The 20,729-nt window shown below is 44.4% G+C and overlaps 1 protein-coding gene across 1 annotated transcript in view; it reads left to right on the top strand.

Annotated features, from left to right (window-relative positions):
- Positions 1 to 20,729, top strand: part of LOC143989217 (PIN2/TERF1-interacting telomerase inhibitor 1-like) — a 220,196-nt gene that overhangs the window by 22,377 nt on the left and 177,090 nt on the right. Inside the window, exon 5 of the mRNA XM_077489276.1 lies at positions 8,193 to 8,285. Coding sequence (XP_077345402.1) covers positions 8,193 to 8,285 — 93 coding nt within the window. The remainder of the gene's footprint in view (positions 1 to 8,192; positions 8,286 to 20,729) is intronic.

Genomic DNA, 20,729 nt, shown 5'->3' with positions numbered 1-20,729 from the left:
GTATGGCGCCCTCCGAAATCAATACTTCGTAGAACCCCCTTTCACTGCAATTACAGCTCCAATTCTTTTTGGGGATGTCTCTACCAGCTTTGCACATCTAGAGAGGGACATTTTTGCCCATTCTTCTTTGCAGAATAGCTCAAGCTCTGTCAGATTGGATGGAGAGCTTCTGTGAACAGCAATTCTCAAGTCTTGCCACAGATTCTCAGTTAGATTTAGGTCTGGACTTTGACTGGGCCATTCTAACGCATTTATATGCTTTGATATAAACCATTCCATTGTAGCTCTGGCTGTATGTTTCGGGTCGTTGTCCTGCTGGATTGTGAACCTCCACCCCAGTCTCAAGTGTTTTGCAGACTCTAAGCCCTTGTACACACGGTCGGAGATTCCGACGGAATGTGTCCTATCGGACTGTTTTGTCGGATATTCCGACTGTGTGTGGTCTCCATCGGACTTTTTCCGTCTGAATATCCGGCGGACCAACTTTTCCAACTTGCTGGTAAAATTTTCCGACAAAATGCTCCTATCGGACATACTCCGATCATGTGTAGCCTACTCCGACGGACAAAGTGCCACGCATGCTCAGATCAAATTCCTAGACCAAAGCTATTGGCTATTAGCCTGAACGTAGTCCCGTCGTAACGAAATAACGTCCTCACGTTATGTACAATCGGATTTTCCGACAACTTAGTCCGACCGTGTGTATGCAACATCACTTCCGGACCTCTTCCGGAATTACTCCGACGGATTTGGTTGTCGGAATCTCCGACCATGTGTACAAGGGCTAACAGGTTTTATTCTAAGATTGTCCTGTGTTTGGCTTCATCCATCTTCCCATCAACTCTGACCAGCTTCCCTGCTAATGAAAAGCATCCCCACAGCATTATGCTGCCACCACCATGTTTCACGGTGGGGATGGTGTGTTCAGGGTGACGTGCAGTGTTGGTTTTCCACCACACATAGCATGCTGCTTTTAGGCCAGAAAGTACAATTTTGGTCTCATCTGACCAGAGCACCTTCTTCCACATGTTTGCTGTGTCCCCCACATGGCTTCTCACAAACTAATGGGACTTCTTATGGCTTTCTTTCAACAATGTCTTTCTTCTTGTCACTCTTCCATAAAGACCAGATTTGTGGAGAGCACGACTAATAGTTGTCCTGTGTACAGATTCCCCCACCTGAGCCGTGGATCTCTGCAGCTCCTCCAGTTACCATGGGCCTCTTGGCTACTTCTGTGATTAATGCTCTCCTTGCCCGGCCTGTGAGTTTAGGTGGATGGCCATGTCTTGGTAGGTTTGCAGTTGTGCCATACTCTTTCCATTTTTGGATGATGGATTTAACAGAGCTCTGTGAGATGTTCAAAGCTTGGGATATTTTTCTATAACCTAACCCTGCTTTAAACTCCTCCACAACTTTATCCCTGACCTGTCTGGTGTGTTCCTTGGCCTTCATGATGCTGTTTGTTCTCGAAGGTTCTCTAAAAAAAAAAAGCTGTGAGGGCTTCACAGAACAGCTGCATTTATACTGAGATTAAATTACACACAGGTGGACTCTATTTACTAATAAGGTGACTTCTGAGGGCAATTGGTTCCACCAGAATTATATAGTGGTAGCAGTATAAAGGGGGCTGAATACAAATATACGCCACACTTTTCACATATTTTTTTTTGTAAAAAATTATAAAAACCATTTATCATTTTCCTTCCATTTCACAATTATGTGCCACTTTGTGTTGGTCTATCACATAAAATCCCAATAAAATACATTTACGTTTTTGGTTGTAACATGACAAAATGTGGAACATTTCAAGGGGGTATGAATACTTTTTCAAGGCACTGTTTGTACATTTCCTGTTATTGTCCGCTTCATCCAGTGGCCATAATATGTTATTTCCTGATTGCTGCTTGTTAAGTAAATATTGCATTACGGCCACTAGATGAAGGTGACAATTATAAGAAAGTCTCATATTAGACACACTGTGGCAGGGGTATGAAATTTAAAATTCCCGGAGGTCCGATCACTAAAATGCTCTCCCAGCAGAAGTCCAAATTGCATGTTTGTGCAATGACTAAGGTCCTTCACATCACAGCCCCCCCCCCCCCCCCCCATCCATATCACAATCATGTTCTTACATATTCAGTACCCCTGCATATCACAATCCACCCCAAACTCGCTCATCCAGGTCTTTATGGACCTTGCTTTGTGCACTGGTGGGCAGTCATGTTGGATCAGGAAGGGGCCATCCCCAAACTGTTCCCACAAAGTTGGGAGCATGAAATTGTCCAAAATGTGTTGGTATGCTGACGCCTTGAGAGTTCCCTTCACTGGAACTAAAGAGGCCAAGCCCAACCCCTGAAAAAACAACCCCCCACCATAATCCCCCCCCCCCTCCACCAAATGATTTGGACCAGTGCACAATGCAAGGTCCATAAAGACATGAATGAGTGAGTTTGGGGTGGAGAGAGGAACTTGACTGGCCTGCACAGAGTCCTGACCTCAACCTGATAGAACACCTTTGGGATGAACCAGAGACTGTGAGCCAGGCCTTCTCATCCAACATCAGTGCCTGACCTCACAAATGCCCTTCTGGAAGAATGGGCAAACATTCCCATAGACACACTCCTAAACCTTGTGGACGGCCTTCACAGAAGAGTTTAAGCTTTTATATTTGCAAAGGGTGGGCCAACTCGATATTGAACCCTACGGACTAAGACTGGGATGCCATTAAAGTGCATGTGAAGGCAGGCGTCCCAATACTTTTGGTACTATACTGTACAAATGGTTATCATCGGAAAACATAGTGAACGGCTTGTCGTGCGACTTTGATGTCCAAAATTGCATGACAATTGTGAATAGAGCCTGATTTGGATTCGACATTACAGGAAGATTTACCCAGGTATTCCCGGAAGTCGCTGCAAAGTCGCACTGAAGTCGACCAGCAAAGCCGTACTTTAAGAGCCTAAAGCAGCCAATTATTCCAAACAGCAGTTCTGTCTATTGTCCTCTGGGTGGCAGTATTGCTACGCACATAATTTGCTCCGCAGAATGCAGAACCCTTCTTTTTTTTATTTTTATTCTTTTATAATTTCTCAACTTGTAATGAACAGTTCACATACACAGCTGCCTATTGAAACACATTTTATATATATTTATATTTATATATTTATATATATATATATATATATATATATATATATATATATATATATATATATATATATATATATATATATATATAGAGAGAGAGAGAGGAGATAATTAAAAAAAAAAAAAAAATATATATATATATATATATATAATAGAGAGAGAGAGGTAATAAAAATGTTTGTGTATATATTATGGAGAGAGGTGACGATAATAAAGAAAAAAAAAATATATATATAAAGATATAATAAAAATATATATATATAATCTCTATATATAGATATAATAAAAATGTGTGTGTATATATTATAGAGAGAGATGACGATAATAAAAAAAATAATAATAAAAAAAAATATATATATATATATATATATATAAAGATATAATAAAAAAAATATATATATATATAATCTCTATATATAGATATAATAAAAATGTGTGTGTATGTTTGTATATATATATATATATATATATAATATAAATAAAATATAGCTCTTTCTATTGAGAGAATCAGGTGTTCTACAAGGACAAGGGAATAAAGGAAGACTCGTCATTAGTCTGCGGGTCCTATAAAATGATCTTAAAACCAACAATGCAATAATATTATTGCAGCTTACCAATCATTAGATGTAGTGGCTGCATTTGTTTTCATTTAATGCTTCCCCCCCCCCCCCTCTGTTATCACCTGGTGACCTGGCCAGTAACACAACTCTTGTGTTAGAGTAACCCCCCCCCCCCCCACCCCACACTCTGGATGAAGGAGAACAGGAGGCACAGTAGACAGCAGCCTTGTCAGCCTGGGGGAAAGGGACTTTTTAATATATTGGAAGATTTAAATACACTAAAAAATGTAAGCCAAACTCCAGCTCACACTTTATAATTTAGTTACAGCAAACTGTTTTTGTTTTTTTTTCTTTTGTTTTGTTTTTTCCTTTCTGGGATGAAGGTTTTATATGAATAAATAAAAGCTGATCATGGTAAGCACGCTTATCTGTGGAAAATAGATGGTCTCATCCATGTAACTGATACATTCTGCTGGAGAGCTTTTACTTTTGAAAAATAGACTTACTGGCTGGATCAATAGATGAAAATAGAAGAAAGAGCCTAAAATATAAAACTAATGCAGCTATCACATCCTAAGAATTGGTAAGCTGTAATATGATTGTTTTTTTGGTTTAATACAGCTTTAACTGTCCAGTCGCAGGCTGGGGGCAGAGAGGGTGACCAGGCTTCATTTAACTAACTGTGCTTTGGAAAAGGCAGGTCGCCAATATGGCAGTGCTGTGTGGCTGAGCTGTTTTATCTCGGGATAGGATGGACAGAAATACAAATCCTTTGGAAGGTATCACAGCTCCTATGTTTTGTATTTTATCTGTGTTTAGCGGTTTTCCTTCAACAGGTGAGGCCTGGACAACCCGTCTTCTGATGCATAGGGTGCCATTGGATAGAATTCTGTTGCTTGGTGTTATGATCTTGTTGCTTTTAATAGTTTGAGTCACGGACCGCGGTCTGATCAAGCTTTTCTGCTTCTCATTCAAAAGATTGAAGATTGGCTTTGCATGGCCCTATCCTGTCACCTGTCATTTTTAACACCCTCATCTGGTTCTTCAGACTACATGGGTGGCATTGTTAGGTTCCCCATGCAGATAGCGGGTAGTGGTAATGTCTGGTTAGGTTTCCTTGCGACCCGAATGGCTCACCTCACTGTAGCTACACGCAGATATACACTTGTCATACACATCTTCTTGCTGGTGAAGCAAGGTACTATGGGACATGTAGTCTCTAGTTCAGTGCACCCCTTTTTTCACTGAAGATGCTGTTCACCTCGGCTCCCCACCCATCACTGTTAGATGGGGAGGGGGAATACTGGTACGGTCAGGTCCTTGTGGCCTGAATGGCTCACCGCCAGGGGGCACTACCTGGAGGTGCAACTGTCACATTCCTTTACGTAATAGGTGAGGTTGAAAAAAGACACAAGTCCATCAAGTCCAACCTCTGTGTGTGATTATATGTCAGTATTATATTATAAATCCCTGTATGTTTCGGTCGTTCAGGTGCTTATCTAATAGTTTCTTGAAAATATCAATGTCCCCCGCTGAGACCACCAGCTGTGGAAGGGAATTCAACATTTTTGAATAAATGAATAATTTATATAGCGCACAACACGAACTGAATCGCATCAAGGCGCTGTGATGAGCTTTGTAGTCCAGCTTCTAGAAGAGGAAGGTCTTGAGTTTTTTCCTGAAGACCTGGTGGTTTTCTTCCAAGCGGATGTTGGTTGGTAGAGCGTTCCATAGCCGTGGTCCTTGGATAGCGAATCTCCGTTCCCCCTTTGATTTGTACCGGGTTTTGGGAACGAGGAGGAGGTTTTGGTTAGAAGACTGCGGTTGGGTGTGTAGTGTTTTATTTTCTCGAGTAGGTATTGAGGAGCGTCTCCATGCATGCACTTGTGGGTGAGGCAGAGGGTCTTGAATGTGATCCGATTCTTTACGGTTAGCCAATGTAGGCTCCTCAGGGAATGGTAGATTGACTCCCAGGGTTTTTTTCCTGTTATCAGCCTTGCCGCCGTGCTTTGGATAAGTTGTAAGCGCGCAAGTTGATATTGCCGCTCTTACAGTAAAGAACCCACTATGTAATTTAAGGTTAAACCCCTTTTCTTCTAATTTTAATGAGTGGCCACGAGTCTTGTTAAACTCCCTTCCATGAAAAAGTTTTATCCCTATTGTGGGGTCACCAGTACGGTATTTGTATATTGAAATCATATCCCCTCTCAAGCGTCTCTTCTCCAGAGAGAATAAGTTCAGTGCTCCCAACCTTTCCTCATAACTAATATCCTCTCACTGCTGGTGGCACCAAGCACTATATGGGACATGTAGTCTCTGGTTCAGTACGCTCCTCATCATTGGGGAAGCTGCTCCCCATCCATTGCCGGCTATGTTAGGAGGAAAGACTGGAAGGACCACATCCTTGTGACCTGAAAGTCCTTCCTTGCTGTGGCTACACTTGTCGCACGCTTGTCACTGCTGATGGCCCAAGGCACTATGGGACACGTAGTCCCTTGTTCAGTGTGCCCCTCTCTCTTTGAAGAAGCAGTTCTCCACTGCTCCCCTCCCATTGGGGGCTATATAGATGGAGCATGGACTGAAACAGTCATATCCTTATGGCCTGATTGGCTCACTTCACTGTGGCTACAACTAGACACATGCTTGTCACATGTCCTTTGCTGCTGCTGGCACATGGCATTATTGGACATGTAGTCCCTTGTTCAGTGGTCTTCTGTCTTTGTTGAAGAAACTGTTCTTCATTGCTCCCCATGTACACATGCTTGTCACATGTCCTTTGCTGCTGGTGGTGCAAGATACTATGGAACTTGTAGTCCCTTGTTAAGTGTGCCCCTCTCTTCATTGAAGAAGCTGTTCTCTGCGGCTCCCCTCCCATTGGGGGCTATCTAGAGGGGGGATAGACTGGAACGGTCAAATCCTTGCCGCCTGATTGGCTCACCCCACTGTGGCTACACTAGAGCTGCACGATTCTGGGAAAAATGAGAATTGCAATTCTTTTGCTTAGAATGAAATCCTGATTATCAAAAACTGCTGGGAATTGTAGTCCCCCATAGAGAATACGTCATTCTGGGGAGTTGCAGTCCTCAGTGTTATATGCCCCCCCACATAGGGGCATGCTAAGGGTTGTAGTCCCCCATAAACGAGAATCATGCTGGGGGGTTATAGACCCCCATAAGCCAAAATCAGTCATGCTGGGGGTTATAGTCCTCCGTACACCACCTCCTATAGGGCCTTATGGCAATCAGTCTTCAGGTAGTTTATATTTCCCCATATAGGGCCATAATCCCCCATACAACAGTAATGCTGCGAGTTGCAGTGCCCCATAATATAGCATCAGCCATGCTGGGGGTTGTAGTCCTCTGTACACCAGCCTCATTACTTAACGACTCACACTATAGGGCCATGCTGTAGTCCAATACAGTCTTTCTCAGTACTGTATGTCACCACCCCCCTAGAATCAGCCATGCTGGGAGTTGTAGACCAACATCGCAGTGCGCACTTATTGTTGTTTCTCGGCCACTGTACCCACCCAGTCAGCGGCGCGCTGCATCACATGCTCCGATGACTGACGTCAGTCTGATGTCAGTTCCGATATCCGCCATTTGCGCTCCATGCTGGTTACGTGGAACCGGTGGCGCTAAACGAAAATCGCGGGTCATCCAGACTTTAGATCGCGTGGGGGGGGGGGGGGTGAATCAAGATTGCGATCTTTTCGTGATTAATCGTGCACCTCTAGGCTACACCTAGATACATGCTTGTTGTCACATGTCCTTTGCTGCTGTTGGCACATGGCATTATGGGACATGTAGTCCCTTGTTCAGTGCTCTTCTCTCTTTGTTGAAGAAACTGTTCTTCATTGCTCCCCATCCATTGCCGGCTATGTTGGAGGAAGAAACGACTTGAACAGTCATGTCGTCTTTGCAGCTTGAATGGCTCACCTTACTGTGGTTACGCCCAGAGACACATTTGTCGCACACCTCTGGCAGAGCAAGGTACTATGGGACATGTAGTCCCTTGCTCAGCATGCTTCTCTTGTCATTGAGGAAGCTGTTCACTGCCCATCACCTCTTAAGTTTGAGGGAGCAAAGACTGTATAGGTCAGTGATGGCAAACCTTAACACCCCACATGTTTTGGAACTACATTTCCCATGATGCTCATGCACTCTGCAGTGTAGAAGAGCATCATGGGAAATGTAGTTCCAAAACATCTGGGGTGCCAAGGTTTGCCATCACTGGTATAGGTCATGATTGCCTCTTTTTCATGCATTTCTGGAGATTTTAATAATGTGTGACTTGTAAATAATAGATGAGGGGGAGGGGAAAGATATTGGTGTTTTTAAGTTTTGCGCTGACTGGAGATCTGACCTCAAGAGAAGGAAGTATCTGAGTATATAGATCATTGGCACCATAGACGTTCTTAATAAGTTCCTCCCCGGGGGTGTTCATAGGAGTGAAAAATTTACAAAAATATTTCTTATCTTTTAGATTCTCCCACCAATGACAGCAAAAAATCCTTCAGCCTGGAAGAAAAGTCCAAGACCTCTAAGAAGCGAGTTCATTACATGAAGTTTGCTAAAGGTAAGTTCTTCCATTGTGTTGAGATTCACTTCAGCCAAGTCCGTTCTTCAGACCTATGTAGATGGAGAGCTTCGTCTCTATAGGACTTAGAGATTGATTGGTCATGTGCCTGTGGGGAGGAATGGTTGGTGTTCATGTCACAGGTTCACCGTTATTCAAACCAATCAAAATCAAGAGCTTTCATGTCTATGGAACTGGTTGTGTTCCGGCAGGTAATAGCCAGTGTTCTTGTAATGGGTTCAGTCAAGTCTGTTTCTCGAACCTATAACGTTGGAGAGGTTTCATCTCTATGGAACCAAGGGACTGAATGGTCATGTGCCTTTGGGGAAGCCTGTTCTTCAGACCATTTAAAATTGAGAGCTTTCATCCCTGTTGAACAGGGAAGCTGATTGGTTGGTTTGCTGGAGGGACTGGTCAGTGTTCTTGTGATGGGTTCACTTCAGCCAAGTCCGTTCCTCAGATCGGCAAATTCAGAGATTTCATCTCCATACAACTGAGCGGCTGATTGGTAATGTGCCTGTGGGGAATGGTTGGGGCATATGTGACAGGTTGACCTTAGTCTTGTCCATTCCACCGACCAACCAAAATGGATGAAGAGCTTTAATGTGTGTGGAATCCATAGGTTGATTGGTCATGTGCATGTGGGTAATGGCTGGTGAACATGTGATGGGTTCACTTCAGCAAAGCCTAGTCCATACATGGAGAGCTTACATTTCTATGGAACGGAGGGATTGATTGGTCATGTGACTTTGGGGAATGGTCGGTGTTCATGTGACAGGTTCATTTCATCCAAGTCTGTTCCTCAGACCAATCAACATTGAGAACTTTCCTCCCTATGGAACTGGGAAGCTGATTGGTTGTGTTCCTGCAGGAAATGGTCTGAGTTCTTGTGATAGGTCCGTTCCTCAGACCAACAAAGTTGGAGAGATTCCATCTCGATAGAAGTGAGAGACCGGTTGGTCGTGTGCCTGTGGGGAATGGTCGGGGCACGTTAGCCATGTCCATTCCACAGGTCAGTCAAGATGGAGTGGGAAGTGGATGGGTCTCCCTCTCTTTAGGTCCGGCCTCCTGGTGAAGATGGTGTGTTTGCTGGAAGACAATTTTATAAAGTCACACTTTAATTGCAAAACTCTGAAACAGAGGTAGTCAACGTAGGTGCGTGTGTGTGCGTGCGTGCGTGCGCGTGTGTGTGTGTGTGTGTGTGTATATATTTAAATGTGTATATACACACACTGTATTGCCAAAAGTATTGGAATGCCTGCCTTCACACGCACATGAACATTGATGGCATCCCAGTCTTAGTCTGTAGGATTCAATATTGAGTTGGCCCACCCTTCGCAGCTATAACAGCTTCAACTCTTCTGGGAAGGCTATCCACAAGGTTTAGGAGTGTGTCTATGGGAAGGTTTGACCATTCTTCCAGAAGGGCATTACTGAGGTCAGGCACTGATGTGGATGAGAAGGCCTGGGTCTCAGTCTTCGTTCTGATTCATCCATGTCTTTATGGACCTTGCTTTGTGCACTGGTGCGCAGTCATGTTGGAACCGGAAGGGGTCATCCCCACACTGTTCCCATAAAGTTGGGAGCATAAAATTGTCCAAAATGTCTTGGTATGCTGACGCCTTAAGAGTTCCCTTCACTGGAACTAAGGGGCCAAGTCCAACCCCTGAAATACACCCCCCCAGACCATAATCCCCCCCTCCACCAAATGATTTGGACCAGTGCACAAAGCAAGATCCATAAAGACATGGATGAGCCAGTTTGGGGTGTAGGAACTTGACTGGCCTGCACAGAGTCCTGACATCAACCCCATAGAACACCTTTGGGATGAATTAGAGTGGAGACTGCAAGCCAGGCCTTCCCGTCCAACATCAGTGCCTGACCTCACAAATGCCCTTCTGGAAGAATGGTCAAACATTCCCATAGACACACTCCTAAACCTTGTGGACAGCCTTCCCAGAAGAGTTGAAGTTGTTATAGCTGCAAAGGGTGGGTGAACTCAATATTGAATCCTACAGACTAAGACTGGGATGCCATTAAAGTTCATGTGCGTGTAAAGGCAGGTGTCCCAATACTTCTGGTAATATTGCCTGTATATGTTTGTATGTGTATATACTTGACTCCAGCTACCTGTGTTTTGAGACTCACATACGTTATATTGAAATTAAGCTGAAACTCTTTGCTTTGTAAATGGTCTCCCTAGTCATGGACATTTTTATATATATATATATATATAAAATAATCTCCTGCTATAAAAAAAATGTCCATGGCCAGGGAGACCATTTACAAAGCAAAGAGTTTCAGCTTTGTTTCTATATAACCTGGGGGGGGGGGTTATGCGAATCCCAGAACTCAGGTAGCAATGGTACCTAACTTTCTGCACTCCTTCCTCCTATGGTCAGTAGGGGGCGGTGTGTATGTAGTCACAGAAAGGAGTTTGGTGTCTTCTTTGGCTTGGAACCATCTGGAGGGTTGAGGAGGTCACAGAATTTGGGGCTCAGTTTATATACCCCCCCCTATTTCCTTTTTTATGAGTCCATTAAGATGTGTGCACAAGACATGGCGGGGGTGTAATTATGAGGGGAGGATAATTCTGCAGCTCCCCTGTGTTTGGCCCCGGGCCCTACTGACAAGTGCTCTTAAACACACAAGCAATGATGCAATTATGCGGCGGTAATTATAGCTCAGTATGAAGCGGCTGGCTGCCTGTACTGATGACTGAGTGACATGTTTAGTGTCTCGGCTCCGACATAATCACTGCCACTGTCACAAACATATACCGGGATGGGGGGGTCCTGTGCCGTATATATCAGATTAGATGAGACCTGTGTAGGGGCTCTCTCCCACTCTGTGCCATAAATATCAGAATAGGTGAGACCAGCCTAGGGCCCCCCTCCCTACACTGAGCTATAAATATCAGAATGGATGAGACCAGCACAGGGGCCCACTTTTACACTGTGCCGTATATATCCAAATATATATATAGCTGTAATGGGTGGGCCAACTCAGTATTGAACCCTACGGACTAAGACTGGGACGCCATTAAAGTTCATGTGCGTGTAAAGGCAGGTGTCCCAATACTTTTGGCAATATAGGCCAATATCCAAATAGATGAGACCAGTGTAGAGCACCCCCCCCCCCCCCCCCCCTCTCCTTAGGCTGTACCATATATATTGGAATACATTGCCGTGAAAAAGTATTCATACCCCTTGACATTTCAGCAACTAAAAACGTAAATGTATTTAATTGGGATTGTATGTGATAGACCAACGCAAAGTGGCACATAATTGTGAAGTGGAAGGAAAATGATAAATGTTTTTTCAACATTTTTTACAAATCAATGTGTGAAAATTGTGGGGTACATTTATATGGCGCCCCCCGGAGTCAATACTTTGTAGAACCTCCTTTCACTGCAATTACAGTTGCAAGTCTTTTTGGGGATGTCTCTACCAGCTTTCCACATCTAGAGAGTGACAATTCTGCCCATTCTTCTTTCCAAAATATCTCAAGCTCTGTCAGATTGGATGGAGAGCGTCTGTGAACAGCAATTCTCAAGTCTTGCCACAGATTCTCAATTGGATTTAGGTCTGGACTATGACTGGGCCATTCTAACACATGAATATGATTTGATCTAAACCATTCCATTGTAGCTCTGGCTGTATGTTTAGGGTCGTTGTCCTGCTGGAAGGTGAACCTCCGCCCCAGTCTCAAGTCTTTTGCAGACTCTAACAGGTTTTCTTCTAAGACTACCCTGTATTTGGCTTCATCCATCTTCCCATCAACTCTGACCAGCTTCCCTGTCATTGCTAATGAAAAGCATCCCCACAACATGAAGCTGCCACCACCATGTTTCACAGTGGGGATGGTGTGTTCTTTTGCAGTATTTGTGTGCCTCAAAGGTTTTTTTTTTTCTGTTAGTACAAAAATCATTTAATATATCCCCTATTTTGTAGACGCTATAACTTTTGCGCAAACCAATCAATATACGCTTATTTTATTTATAGCGCAAAAAATAAAAATCATAGAGGCAATCAAATACCACCAAAAGAAAGCTTTATTTGTGGGGGAAATTCGTCATTCAGCAGCCAAATCTTCTGGGGCTGAAGAGGTTAAAATTATCTAAAAAAAAAAAAAAAAGCCATTTTCCCTGTAAGGAAGTCTACCTTGCTCTTCTGAGCTCTTCCCTTGGAGGATATAGAGAAGAAAGTTCAGCAGGTGGCACACTTGACCTGTCACGTTTTACAAATTTGGGCCATATGCGGGCTCATCCTGTCACCGGCGGGATGTCTGTCATCGGTTCGGGTGACACGGGTTAAGTGGAGATGTCAGGCTTCTCAGGTGAACTGTGACACGTTGGGTTGGGTGGAAGCAGGGCTCGAGTCCTGCGGGAACGCGCGGGAACGGCGTCCCTGCACTATTTTCACAGCGGGAACGCTGTTCCCTTTGCAGGACTAGAGCCGCCCGAATGAGATGTATGCAGAGTAGCGCAGAAAGCGTTTGGCTGTAGTAAGTTCTCCCTCCCTTCACACAGCGATGTTCGCTCCTCGGCGGCCCCTCCTCTCTTCTCGTCTATGGTCTATCCCAGATGATGTCACAAGCCAATAGGGATTGACGAGAAGAGAGGAGGGGCCTTACTACAGCCAAACGCTTCCTGCACTAATCTGCATACTGGCTAGTAAGATGACGATGTGCCCTATAATGTGCCCCCTGGTGTGCTATGTGCCCCATGCCCAAATGTGCCCCCTGCCCTGATGTCCTATGTGCCCCATTATGTGCCCTCATGTGCCCCATGCCGTAATGTGCCCCCTGCCCTGATGTCCTATGTGCCCTGATGTGCCCCATGCCATAATGTGCCCCCTGCTCTGATGTCCTATGTGCCCCATAATGTGCCCCATGCCCTGATGTGCCATGTGGCCTGATGTGCCCCATGCCCTGATGTGCTATGTGCCCCATAATGTGCCATAATGTGCCCTGATGTGCTATGTGCCCCATAATGTGCCCTGATGTGCTATGTGACCCATAATGTGCCATAATGTGCCCCCATGTGCCAACGTTTCCCCATGCCCTGATGTGCCATGTGCCCCATGCCCCGATGTGCCCCATGCCCTTATGTGCTATGTGCCCCATAATGTGCCCTAACGTTCCCTGATGTGCCCCATGCCCTGATGTGCCATATGGCCTGATGTGCCCCACACCCTTATTTGCTATGTGCCCCATAATGTGCCATAATGTGCCAACGTTTCCCCCATACCCTGATGTGCCATGTAGCCTGATGTGCCCCATGCCCTGATGTAACCCATGCCCTTATGTGCTATGTGCCCTGAGGTGCTATGTGCCCCATAATGTGCCCTAATGTGCTATGTGCCCCATAATGTGCCCTGATGTGCCCCATATTGTGCCCTGATGTGCTATGTGCCCCATGCCCTGATGTGCCCCGTGCCCTGATGTGCCCCGTGCCCTGATGTGCCCCGTGCCCTGATGTGCCCCATAATGTGCCCTGATGTGCCCCATAATGTGCCCTGATGAGCCCCATAATGTGCCCTGATGAGCCCCATAATGTGCCATAATGTGCCCCATAATGTGCCCTGATGTGCCATAATGTGCCCCATAATGTGCCCTGATGTGCCATAATGTGCCCCGTGCCCTGATGTACCATGTGGCCTTATGTGTCCCATGCCCTGATGTGCCCTGTGCCCTGATGTGCCCCGATGTCCTATTTTTTTTCTTTTTTTTTTTGTGCGGGAGTGGATCTTGGGTGGGCGTTCCCACACTTTTTTCCCCAGGACTTGATCCCTGGGTGGAAGCATCGGGAACGTTTTGCCCTACCACATGCCTCTGCCTCATTTTCCCTGTAAGGAAGTCTACCTTGCTCTTCTGAGCTCTTGCCTTGGAGGATATAGAGAAGAAAGTTCAGCAGGTGGCACACTTGACCTGTCACGTCTTACAAATTTGGGCCATATGCGGGCTCATCCTGTCACCGGCGGGATGTCTGTCATCGGTTCTGGTGACATGGGGGAAGTGGAGATGTCAGGCCTCTCAGGTGAACTGTGACACGTTGGGTTGGGTGGAAGCATCGGGAATGTTTTGCCCTACCACATGCCTCTGCCTCACTGATCAATGTTCCGACCGTCCCTCCTCCACCCTTTTTAAAATGCTTTTACCGGTTGCCCAACAGCTGTCTGGGAAGAGAAGGCAGCAAACCGGTCTGTCCTCCCGGGCCTTCAGAAGCTTTGGTGTCTTTTTTTTTTTTTTTTTATCTAACAAGCTTCTCATCCGACAAGGAGGTCAGGAGTTCAAGCTTGTGAATTGAAGGACGTTTAACGTTAGCAGCGTAGTCTCCATGGCCCCGGGGCCACGCTGGGCGGCGGCTCCACAAAACGTACGCACAGATAGGTGTCTAAATATCTAGTCGTTCAGGGAGGCCAAGGGCACACTCCTTCTTGTTTTGCTTGTGTTTATTCAAGGGGAACCCGGAGTTCAGATTGAACGTTGGCGAATATTCATCTTCACGTCTTGTGGTGAAGGTTTTGCCTTCAGGTGTTGGGATTGGAATAAGGGGGCAGGACGTAATTATAGCGTTTTAAATGGAGAGAGAGAGGTGGAAATCTGTCTCTGTAATAGAGGGGTATATTCGGAGGTGGGGAACGCTGCGATGGATTGGAGGAGTGTTTTTTTTTTTTTTTTTACGGGTTAACCTTTTCACTGCCTTTGTGGAAGAAACACACATTATTCAAGGGGCAAAGGCAGGCGACCCGCTAAATGGCTGAATTTAGGACAGCACTACAGAACACCCCCCTCTTCCTCTCCTCTGTAATGTGAGGTGTTGTGTAGTCCACCACGAACAATGTAACTGATAACAAACAACACAGGCAGAGCACCCCCTCCTGTTCTTCTCTGTTAATCTATATAGGTTTAATCGACAATTAATCGATTATGAAATTAATCGATTACTATTTTCATAATCGATTAATAGGCCAGTAACATAATGGGGTTAAAAAAAAGACTAAAATTAGCCCAAATAGTAAAAAAAGAGCAAATAATCACTACTGTGAATATTACTTTCACAGTTCTACAGTAAAAAAAAGAACCCCTTCCAGTAGTGATTATCCGCTTTTATTTTTTTTTCTTTGTGCTATAAAAGGGCTCATTTTAGTTTTTTAACCCCATTATGTTACTAAAGGTCTTAGACTTGTTTCACATCAATGTGTTTTTTTGGTGCTTTTTGCAGAAACGTACTACAGTTCATTTACATGGTTTCCTATGGTTCACATTTGTACTTTTTTCAGCCGTTGGGTATTTAGAAAAGATTTGATCTCTGAGTCTGATATTTACCAGATTCACCCTTTAACCACTTACGCCCCGGACCAATTTGCAGCCAAAGGACCAGGCCCCTTTTTGCGATTCGGCACTGCGTCGCTTTAACTGCCAATTGCGCGGTCGTGCGACGTGGCTCCCAAACAAAATTGGCGTCCTTTTTTTTCCCACAAATAGAGCTTTCTTTTGGTGGTATTTGATCACCCCTGTGGTTTTTATTTATTGCGGTATACACAAAAATAGAGCGACAATTTTTTAAAAAATGCAATATTTTGAACTTTTTGCTATAATAAATCTCTCCAAAAAATATATAAAAAAACATTTTTTTCCTCAGTTTAGGCCAATACATATTCTTCTACATGTTTTTGGTTAAAAAAAAAACGCAATTATTGATTGGTTTGTGCAAAAGTTATAGCGTTTACAAAATAGGGGATAGTTTTATAGCATTTTTATAAATATTTTTTTTTTTTTACTAGCAAAGACGGTGATCAGCGTTTTTTTTTATTGTGACTGCGACATTATGGCAGACACATCGGACATTTTTGACACATTTTTGGGACCATTGTCATTTATACAGCAATCAGTGCTATTTAAATGCACTGATTCCTGTGTAAATGACACTGGCAGTGAAGGGGTCAACCACTAGGGGGCGGGGAGGGGTTAAGTGTGTAAGTCTGTTTTTTTTTTTTGTTTTTTTTTAACTGTAGGGGGGTGTGGTTTGGTGTCTGACGTCACTGATCGTCTTTCCTTATAACGGGGAAAAGACTATCAGTGACAGGCTCAGTAGGAAGCACAGGGAGAGGTTTGTTTACACAGACCTCTCCTCGTTCTTCAGCTCTGTGACCCGATTTCTGGACACCAGCGGCGATCAGGTTCACTGGTCCCGCGGCCACGGTCACGGAGCTCAGAACCGGCGGCGCGCTCCCGACCCACGGCTCGGCACTTAAAAAGCAATGCACCAGTACGTGCTTGTGCCCAGCCGTGCCATTCTGACGATGTATATGTGCAGGAGGTGGTCCTTAAGCAGTTAATAGTATATACAGTACATATCCTCTAATAGTGGTATATACAGTATATCTCCTCTAATAGTGGTATATACAGTACATCTCCTCTAATAGTGGTATATACAGTATATCTCCTCTAATAGTGGTATATACAGTATATCTCCTCTAATAGTATATACAGTATACTTACCATATAGTTGGTTATTTTTTTACCACTGCATACAGAGATATTTAAGAATAAATTGCCCTTTTTTTAAAAACTTTACATATTAACTAAATTATACACCACACTTTTTCTTAAGGTTATTAACCGATTAATTGAAACAATAATCGGCCAACTAATCGATTATGAAAATAATCATTAGTTGCAGCTCTAGTTCTATAGCACACAGAGCAAACCATGAACAATGTACCTGAAAATGGTACAGGCAAACAGCACTGTATCTGTAGGTTGTCACCCTAGAATAGGACTACAGATCACCTCCCACTTCTCTTCACTGTAAAATGAGGGGAGGTGTTCTATGGCCGGCAGAGCAAGCAATGGGGTTGATTTACTAAAGGCAAATCCGCTTTGCACTACAAGTTCACTTGGAAGTTCAGTCGCTGTAGATCCAAGGGAGGCAATAAAAAAACAGGATTTTTGCTTGTATACGATTGGATGATAAAATCGGCAGATCTTCCCCTCATTTCAGATCTTCCCCTCATTTCAGATCTCTCCCTCAGATCTGAAGTGACTGCACTTGTAGTGCAAAGTGGATTTGCCTTCAGTAAATCAACCCCCAATGTACCTGAAAACGGGACAGGCAGACAGCACTGTATCTATAGGTTGTCACCCTAGAATAGGACTACAGATCACCTCCCACTTCTCTTCACTGTAAAATGAGGGGAGGTATTCTATAGCCCACTGAGAAAGCCATGGACGATGTATCTGATAACGGCACAGGCAGACTGTATCTACTGAAGAGCAATGTTGCCACCCTAGGATAGGGACTGCAGGACACCCCCCCTCTGTAATATGATGGGAGGCGTTCTGTAGTCCTCTGAGAGCACCATGAACAATGATAACAGTGAGTGCAGGCAGAGAGCACTGTATCTATAGGTTGTCACCCCAAGGGGAGGTATTCTACAGTTCACAGTGAGAACCATGAGCAATGTACCTGATACTAGATTGTAAGCTCTTCTGAGCAGGGCCCTCTTAATCCTCTTGTATTTTATTGTATTGTAACTGTATTGTCTCTTTTTTATATTGTAAAGTGCTGCCTAAACTGTTGGCGCTATATAAATCCTGTGTAATAATAATAATCATACAGGCAGAAAGCACTGTATCTACTGAGGAGCAATGCTGCCACCCTAGGATAGAACTACAAGACATCTCCCCTCTTTTCTCTTCTTTGTAAGATGAGAGGTGGTGTTCTTTAGTCCACAGAGAGAACATTGTAACTGATAACAGCCAGCACAGGCAGATGCTACTGCATCTATGGTGGAGCAATGTTGTCACCCTAGGATAGGACTACTGGTCACCTCTCGTTTCTTCTCTGTAAGAGGAGGGGAGGCATTCTATTCTTCATATAGAGAACCATGAATAATGTAACTATAAGAGTCAACACAGAGTACTATATCTATGGAGAGAGCATTGTCATCACCCTAGGATAGGACTACAGGACACCTCCCCTCTCCATCTCTCTAAGATGAAGGATGTTATACTGTAGTCCACAGGGAGAACCATGAACAATGTAACTGATAACACTCAGTGCAGGCAGAGAGCACTGTATGTATGGAGGAGCACCCTAGAATAGGACTACAGATCATCTGCCCTTTCCTTCCTCTTCTCTGTAAGATGACGGGATGTATTCTGTAGCTCAGAGAGAGAACCGTGACACTGTAACTGATAAGATTCAGCACATGTGATTGCTGAAACCGCATCTGATTCAGACCAGAATCGCACCGCATTCCTGTTCAAATCACATGCAATTCTCTGCAGTGTGATTTGAGCCCATTAATTTCCTATGGGCTCAAATCGCACCACAAAGGCATTGGTAATCGGTATTGGCGAGTACTAGAAGAACAAGCATCAGTACTCACACTCGCCGATTAAGAAACAAAACAAAACAAAAAAAAACACAGATAATCAGCAGGTATACAGCCAAAATCATTGGCTGTAACCTGCAGACAAACATGTGCTGTGTGCAATCACAGCACAGGTCAACATTGTCGTGCCTGTATTGTTAGTGGGCGGCTAGTGGTTAAGCAGTTGTGGAAAAAAATGATAGAATAAAATGTATACTTAGTTTATAAAAACAAAAAAACACAAGTAGATAAAAGTGCATTTTATTTTTTGTCCCAAGACATTGAATAAAAGTAAAAAAAATAATAATTTTTGCATGAAGTTGTGTGTGTGTGTAATAAAAAAAATAATAATTAAAACACATATATATAATTATAATTTTTTTTTTTTTTACTTGGAACAAAAATTATACATTTTTCTTTTTATAATGTATTTTTTATAATGTATGCACATTACTTTATATTGGTCATTAGCCTCTGTATTTATTTATGTAATTAGTTTTTGAGCCTCCCTAATTATAGATGTCTTCGTGTGATGATAAGTATGGAAGTGTCCGGAATGTGTCTCATTGGTACGTGAGACTTGGGAAGAACACTTGTTTGTGTAAGGAGCCTACAGTTCCTTCCCGACACCGAATCAGGACTTTGATGAGGAAGTCTTTATAGGGTGGAAGAATGCGTTCTTTTGATGTAAACTTTTGAGATTTCAAACAAAATTGTAAATTCCTATGGTGTTTGTGCGCCGATGTCTTAAAAACAAGTCGTGTGGGGACTCTCAGACCCCTTGAGATGTGTTCACGTCTAAACTACTGGGGCCCCTTATGGTGATCTAGAATTTATGGTATGTTTTTTTGTTTTATAGTAACTAAAGCTTTACTTTGAACTATGTTGATCTTCGTATGTACTCTTACTATTCTCTGAAAGTATAGTTACGCTTAAAGTGGACCTTCAACCCCATCTATGATTTTCCCCATGACAATCCTATCTATGATTTTTCCCTAAGACCATCCCATCTGTGATTTTTAAGACAACCGTAGCTATGACTTCCATTAAGACAACTCTGTCCTTGACTTTCCTTAAGACAAGCCCATCCAGGACTTTCCCCCAAAAAAACAAAAACAATCCATGACTTTTCCCAAGGCGAGCCAATCCATGACTTTCCCCAAGACGAGCCAATCCACGACTTTCCCCAAGACGAGCCAGTCCATGACTTTCCCCCAGACGAGCCAGTCCTAGACTTTCCCCAAGACGAGCCAGTCCTAGACTTTCCCCAAGACGAGCCAGTCCTAGACTTTCCCCAAGACGAGCCAGTCCTAGACTTTCCCCAAGACGAGCCAGTCCTAGACTTTCCCCAAGACGAGCCAGTCCTAGACTTTCCCCAAGACGAGCCAGTCCACGACTTTCCCCAAGACGAGCCAGTCCACGACTTTCCCCAAAACGAGCCAGTCCACGACTTTCCCCAAGACGAGCCAGTCCACGACTTTCCCCAAGACGAGCCAGTCCACGACTTTCCCCAAGACGAGCCAGTCCACGACTCTCCCCAAGACGAGCCAGTCCACGACTCTCCCCAAGACGAGCCAGTCCACGACTTTCCCCAAGACGAGCCAGTCCACGACTTTCCCCAAGACGAGCCAGTCCACGACTTTCCCCAAGACGAGCCAGTCCACGACTTTCCCCAAGACGAGCCAGTCCACGACTTTCCCCAAGACGAGCCAGTCCACGACTTTCCCCAAGACGAGCCAGTCCACGACTTTCCCCAAGACGAGCCAGTCCACGACTTTCCCCAAGACGAGCCAGTCCACGACTTTCCCCAAGACGAGCCAGTCCACGACTTTCCCCAAGACGAGCCAGTCCACGACTTTCCCCAAAACGAGCCAGTCCACGACTTTCCCCAAGACGAGCCAGTCCACGACTTTCCCCAAGACGAGCCAGTCCACGACTCTCCCCAAGACGAGCCAGTCCACGACTCTCCCCAAGACGAGCCAGTCCACGACTCTCCCCAAGACGAGCCAGTCCACGACTTTCCCCAAGACGAGCCAGTCCACGACTTTCCCCAAGACGA

Source organism: Lithobates pipiens, unplaced genomic scaffold, assembly GCF_037356315.1.
Source record: "Lithobates pipiens isolate NorthernLeopardFrog02 unplaced genomic scaffold, aLitPip1_a1.2 Scaffold_18, whole genome shotgun sequence".
NCBI classification, from domain to species: Eukaryota; Metazoa; Chordata; class Amphibia; order Anura; family Ranidae; genus Lithobates; species Lithobates pipiens.
Note: the sequence above shows the minus strand (reverse complement) of the source record. Positions and strands in the feature narration are given on the sequence as shown.